This window comes from Ammodytes marinus (assembly GCF_949987685.1).
Source record: "Ammodytes marinus genome assembly, chromosome: 4".
Lineage (NCBI taxonomy): Eukaryota > Metazoa > Chordata > Actinopteri > Uranoscopiformes > Ammodytidae > Ammodytes > Ammodytes marinus.
Genome location: NC_137233.1, coordinates 21,493,321 through 21,500,398, shown reverse-complemented (window position 1 = coordinate 21,500,398; position 7,078 = coordinate 21,493,321). Strand labels below are relative to the sequence as shown.

General features: G+C 41.4%; 1 protein-coding gene across 1 annotated transcript; it reads right to left on the bottom strand.

Annotated features, from left to right (window-relative positions):
• Positions 1-2,648: 2,648 nt before the first annotated feature.
• cep15 (centrosomal protein 15) lies at positions 2,649-6,789 on the bottom strand. Its single transcript, XM_080025661.1, has 4 exons — positions 6,684-6,789; positions 5,610-5,733; positions 5,009-5,077; positions 2,649-3,667 (listed from the first exon to the last, which is right to left on the bottom strand). Exons 1-4 carry the CDS (start codon positions 6,734-6,736, stop codon positions 3,497-3,499), a joined length of 417 nt encoding a protein of 138 aa, XP_079881787.1. The 5' UTR covers positions 6,737-6,789; the 3' UTR covers positions 2,649-3,496.
• Positions 6,790-7,078: the final 289 nt, after the last annotated feature.

Here is a 7,078-nt window from a genome sequence, read left to right as displayed (position 1 = left end):
AGACACAGAGATCACTGTGTGCTTTTTCTTAAGCACCAAACCAATTGAAGGGGTTTGCTTTGACTGCTGGTGCGTGTGTGATAGTTAACTGGTTAGAGCATTGATAAAGGACTTCATTAAGTCTGTAACATGACATGCTGGTGCTGTGTGTGGACCCATGTGCCCAGGCACAATCAATATACAACAACAAAAAAGGCGCAAGTTCACAAACACAAACAAACAATTCATCTGTGTTCCATTCTGCTTACACACTTAATCCCTCTGTCAATATGAATAGCACCACTCATTGTGACTTTACCAGGCGATCCGTTACAAGCACAAATCGATACAGTGACTGAAGTGGAATTCAGCAAGCACAACCCAGCCCCCCCCCCCACACACACACACACACTGGGCTCCTTCTAAAAGCAGTAATCTAAGAAGCTCAAGTATATCTAAGAAGAGATTTTCACATCATCAGTTTAAGTGTAGACAATTTGAAATATATAAAAAATCTCTCTTTGTTAGAAGGAGCTTAATGTTAATGTGTGGAGTATTTTGTCATTATATTTAATTCAATTCCATTTTGCATTCTACTTTATATTTATATGGTGCACCATATCTCTACACTTGGTTTATTTGCACTGTGTCCGTGCACTACGTTTGTGTTTATTTCTATCTCAGGTGCTCTCTTAAAGTGTGTGCTTATATTATACTGTACTTTTTTCCCCTCTTCTATATTGCACTGAGTTGCTGCTGTAATTGTTGTGCATATGACAAATCAAACCATCTTGAATCTTGTATGTGATGTCAGTGAGGGTCTGTTCAAAATGTTCCACTATGTGCGTGTGTGTAGTGGTAATAGGGGAGCCGGGACCGGGCTACCTTAAGGCCAGTGTTGCTTCCTCTTAGTGTACAGAATCAAAGCCTTGCATTTAATGTGAGACAACATGACAACAGTCCAGCCCTCTGATGAAGGATAGGGACAAAGAGCTGGCAGCTCAGCCTGTTAAGTGGAGGTGACATGCCAGGGATCAAAGCAAGAGAGACCCTGGACACACACACACAGGGTCAGAGAGGGAAGCCTCAGACACACACACACACACACACACACACACACACACGATGCTCTGAAATCACACAGACACAAATACACACACACTCACTGACTGATAATGAAAATCATAACTCTTTCAATAATAAAAATGAATACATTTGCAATTTAAATCCGCATCCACAGACAGTTGATCCGAATCTGTGATCTCTCCAGACTCGAGAAAAAACCCAAACAAACCCAACCGACTCGAGAGGAGTGTGAACAAACAGGCTGTTGAAAAAAAAACACAGCACGCCAAAATATTTTCCCTTCCTTCATTCTTTTCCTCCCCTCCCCTTCTTCTTCTCTTTGCCCCCTGCTACACCAGCAGCGTATTCACTCAATGAAATGCAGCGTGCAATTTACCCATTATCCAATCAACTGGAGTTCACACTTAACCATTTGCACCATGGCTCTGTGTCCTTCAGCCAATTATCTGCGGTTGGCTCTCTCAACACAGCCGGACTGAGCTGCATACTGGTATATACGGCTGCAGAACTGCTGTGTGAGGGGTCATGGTTGTCACTATTCGTATATATTGTATTGCAGCAATGGACACCCACCCGTCATCCCCAAAAAGTGCCACCCTTACAGACACACATTACTGGGAAAGATGGAACTATAAGTCTGGTCACTGAGAGAGCGATGGCGACTGGCTCCAGTAGTAGTAGTAGTAAAGTTGTAATATACCCTGGGGGGATTGCATGGGCCATTAGAATACATAATGCAGGCCTAGTCATTTGGAAGGGCTCCAGATCATGGTTCTCCAAAAGCCTTTTAGATAATTTGCTACATCGCATCCTTGATCCTGTCACACACGACTGGGAAAACAATGAACTAATTTCCACCACCCCCACCTTTTCTTCTTGAATCCTCGGCCTTGACCTCACAACACTCCCCCCCTTCCCCCCCCCCCCCCCCCTCCCTGTTCACTAGCCCAGCACCCATCCCCTATGAGCCCAGCCTGGGTCAGTCAGTCAGTCAGTGGTGGGTACTCTCTCTCTCTCTCTGGCTCTCTCTAGTGTAAGCCTGAGGGCCTGCTGGCTGCTGCAGTGTGCTGGGGCCCCAGCTGAGGAGCAGGGGCAGCTGCCAAACCACCGGCCACTTCAACCCACCGACTGTCTCCGGATGATTGGGTCTGTCAAGCCGCCACTCCGCGTCAGTCCAGCGCAGCACTGATCCATAGACATGGAGAGAGGTCTGATCAGCAGCAGCCCACTATCAGGGGCTTTAAGCAGAGGGATGGAGGGATGGAGGGCATAAAGCCTGGAAGTGACGGAGAAGGTTTTTTTTTTTTTTTTGCATTTACTATAAATTGGTGTGCTGCTCCTCTCATGTTCCTCGCATGCATGGCTCATTTTGCAATTTGTTTTTTTAAAGCAAATGATATTCATTTCAAGGTGTTGATTTATATACTTATTCAGAAATACATAACCTTCTATAGATATAAATATATATTTAATTTCAACACAATAAAATCAAACTTTTTATTGGCAACAATTTTCAGTGTATCAGTGTAACAAATTGAGAAAAAAAGACAACTCTCCAAAAGCAGTCTTTGAGTGGAGCATGATAGTTGAAAAGTAATGAGGTTCTACACACAGTCCTGTTGGAAGGGCCTGGTTGCAGAGCGCTGGGTCTATGCTCACGTCTTACTTTTTTTTAACAGAAATTCAAAAATACAATGAAAACATTAATTCAATCCGATTAACAGGCTACTAGTTCAGCAGAATCCCAACTGTGTGTGGACACAGTAGGTTAAAGCTGTTCTAGAGGTGTGTCTAGAGAATGTGGGTCTTCACCAGACATGGGACATTCCTCTATGACACTGGCTCCCTCTAGTGGGTGTGACACAACATTGTAAACATAAAGACTGACACCCTGCGTTACAATCCCCATGCTCTCTGCTATTTAGTAAGGAAGAAAAAAGATGCAGGAATGTCCCCATTCTTGTGGTCAGATTTAGTATGCTTAGAAATACCCAGATGTTCTACTACATGTGGTCCGAGATTTTAAGTGTTGAAATCAGCGTGCTGTTTGGTCAATTCAAAAGTTGTAAAGTTTATCTTTTGACCTGCTCCCCTTGAATACCAGTGCTTGAGCTAAGCTAACCTGGAGGAGCAACCTTTGCCCATTTCTATATTTAAAAAAATGCAAGCACAGTTACAGGAACGGTTTCTGTCGTCTTTTCTTGAGCCAGAGAGTGAGGCAAAAAGCTCAAAATTAAAAATTTTGAACTATTCCTTTAAATGTTGGTAGAACTGAATCCATTCCACTTCCCTGACAGCCATGTCTGTTCACCAAAGCCTGTGACCTGTTTACAGCCCTGCTGCAGAGGGTCAATGGGCCTTTGGAAGCAGCAGTCCTGTTGTGGTCATGTGACCAATAGAGATATATTTGAGGCTACAGTAATAGCATGAGCTATGGAGCTATGGTCCTGGGTTTAGGGCGAGGAGGCAGGCCTCTGGGTGTTGCCGGCCTGGCCTGGTGTGTGTTTGCCCTGGCTGCTCCATCAGTAGGGTGTGGTCCTTTACCCATGAGGAAGTGCTCCCAGGCTGGGAGAGACTCTTCCACAGACGCCCAGTATCGCGTCTACAACAGTCAAACAATGGAAACCGCACTGTTAGAGGCAGTGGTGGAAAAAGTATTTCCATCCTGTATTTGAGTAAAAAGATAGATAGATAGATAGATAGATAGATTGATAGATAGATAGATAGATAGATAGATAGATAGATAGATAGATAGATAGATAGATAGATAGATAGATAGATAGATGGCTGGATAGATAGAATGATGGATAGATAGATAGCTAAGTGTAAAATAATACAAATATAATTGACCTTGCAAAATTAGAAATCCAAACTAAGCATACAAATCCACCAAAGTTTCAGCCGCATGAATTTTTGGGTAGATTAATTTAAATATATATATATTTTAAATGTTATAAGCTCTTCATATGTTTTGTGTGAACCTTTGAAATTGTAAAGTAACAACAAACTAAATGTATCAAATAATTGTAGTGGAGTTACAGGTACAAATGTACCTCTATAGTGTAGTGAAGTATAAAGACTAACATAAAAAACATAGAGGAATTCTACATTCAAGGGGTCATAAACACATATTACCTCAGTTACTAACCTTTTTTAAAATTAAAATGGGGCTTAGTCACATTTTCATGAGATAACCATTGCAGTTTAGCAAGGCAAGGCAAGTTTATTTATATAGCACAATTCAGACACAAGGCCATTCAAAGTGCTTTACAGGGGCAAGATTAAAATACATAATACACATTTGAAAAGCGAATTAATAGAAATAAAACATTTAAAAGCGAAAGGACCTTTAGTTTATCCACTTTTTCCCCCTAATCTTATCATTATTGCAGCTTGTGTGTTACGAGCGCCATCATGTGGTGTTCAGAGGATATTGCACGGCAGGATAACAGAAATAGTTCAGACATAGGCAGACTAGATTTATTTTCGGATTTATGAATCAGGTGTCAACACTGTTTAATCTGTTTAATCAGCGGCACATTTAAAAAAAAAGTGGACAATCAGAATAGAGTATTCACCAAAACCATGGTATAAACTATGTTCTGTTTTAGGTAGCTGAAGAAGCTTTAAGTAGTGGTGGTGATGGAGGAGGAAGGCTTTTCCTATATTACTGATGTATTAATTATCAGTTAAATGCATGCTTACACTCTGTCAGTGTTGATTAAGTATACTCTCTTATAAGGAGATCTATAAAGAAATATCTTTGCACATGGAACTTTATTTTGAAAAGAAAACCATTCCAAACCAAGTACCGAGTATTGCCACGAGTGAAACATTAATGATCTAAATCTCTAACTGCATTTAAGAGGGCAAAACAGCATGTTAACTCAGAGCATTTCCCTTCCTTATCATATAAATCAGATGTGTGCCAATGAATTGTTACCTCCAGAGCCAGGAGATTTGGGCGTGGCAGCTGTCTTCTTCCGAGACAATGCTCCAGCTTCTGTAAATCCTGTAATAACATAGAGCAATGAATCCATTGATTTAGGTTTACATTTTTTTTACTTTAAATGACCCTTAAAATGTGGAACCAGCTTACTTTGGCAGGTTATCAACGCACTGATTAAACCAGCAACCATGTTTTTAACAACATAAGTGGATTTACTCCTGGCTTTACATTGTTCACATCAAAAGATTGCATTTTTGTTGGTGTTTGTCCTCCCAACGGAGCCTTCAAGGCAGCACTGTTGGGAGGAATTGTTGTGCAAATTGACTAATAAAGATAACTTAACTTATTTAAGTCTATGCACAGTAAACTCTGGAGATGTTCAGGGAGAGTGTCTCTCTCGCGCTGCAGAGCCAAACCAACACAGCCTGCAGGTCTCACCTCCACACATTGACCTGTACCTCATTGTTTGGTGCTTTGGCATTGTTTAACATGACTATCCCACATATACAGTATAGGTTTAGAAAAGATGGAAAAGCAGAATAGGTCCCCTTTTTAGAGCTGTTGTTGAGTGTATGCATGCAGAGGCCCTTCATACCTGCATGAGTGTGTTGTTCCTGTGTGTAGCAGCCTCACTCTCCTCCCCCTGTCTCTTCCTCTGGATGTCCAGTTGCTGTCTGCGGCGCTCCATCTGCTCCAGCAGCTCTGCTCTCTGGCCCAGACTGAGGGGAGACATCAAACATCAATAGAATAGTTTTCACTCAAAGTTTTATCTGAAGGCCTTATCTCATTTTGTATCAAACATTGTGAGCAACTGTGTGGTGGTGAACTAGGGCTGGGAGATAAAACAATCTCCAAAGATGATCGCCATAATATTGGGGTGGATAACGATGATAAACCTTGGACATAAATACTGGATATGGACATAGCATGGGTTGTATTGAATAGAGAGTTGAGTGAACTATGGATGTGACTGGGCAGTCTATCTCAATGCCTCAGGTGAGACAAATGGAAAAGAGTAAGAAAGAAAGATGTTGGGAATAATATGAATGTGTTCATGTGAGTTGTATAGGCCTATTTCCTTACATTGTTACAGGCGATGTAGCGTTTTGGAATGTGTCACAGACGTGATGTTGTGATTTGTTACAAATATAAATGTGATACTACCTAAATGAGGCAGTCTAAATGGCCTTAGCCTACTGCACATATTTTGGATTTACAGAGCTCGCGTGACTACAACTTTCCATGTTAAGTTAGCATATCGACAAAACGAAGATACGTTTATCTGAATAGATTTGTCTTCGACTCAAAAGACGGAATTTGTCATGATCATAGATTTAAAAGGTCATGATGAGTGTGTTCAGGCCAGGGACTAGTTTTGTATATGGCCTATGGATATCAATGCGCAGGGGCTTTAGGCTAGGGAGGAGTTCGGCCTGTCAAACGGAAATGTATCGATAAGAGTGCTGTAGCATGTAGCCTAAATAAATATTCTTGAACTAGATTAACAGCCGTTATCTTTGCAAGTAGGCTAATAATTTGTAGGCTACACTGACTAGCTAACCGTGTGGGCAGGATAGTCAGTCTAAACTTCATGGCCGATTTATTGACTCCATTGACCAAACTTGAGCAATAGCCTACTAGACGTTCACGTTAAATAAGACACACTCACATTTCCTCGTGTTTCTCAATTAATTCAAGTTCTTCAGGTGAAGCCGCAGACATTGCTGTGCTTCTCTTGTGTGCTTTCTTCCTGCCGTTTTGTGGTAGTGGGTTATCAAGCTAGTTACATTAGACACGATACAACCGGAATAGAAGCAATTTTTACTTTAAAATAAAAGCGCTATTTGGTGAGGGAGAAAAAAAGCATCACCACCTTTAGAGCTTGTTTTACTAAAAACGTCTGACGACTGCTGCTGCTGAAAGAAATAGCTGTTAACACCATACAACAGCAACTTGTAGTAGGCTAAATTCCCGTATGACATAAGGGTTTATGCTTATTTTGTAAAAACTCAATCGCTTCCGTTTGTGAGGCGTCTAGTAACCATAGCAATCAAGACACGGGGT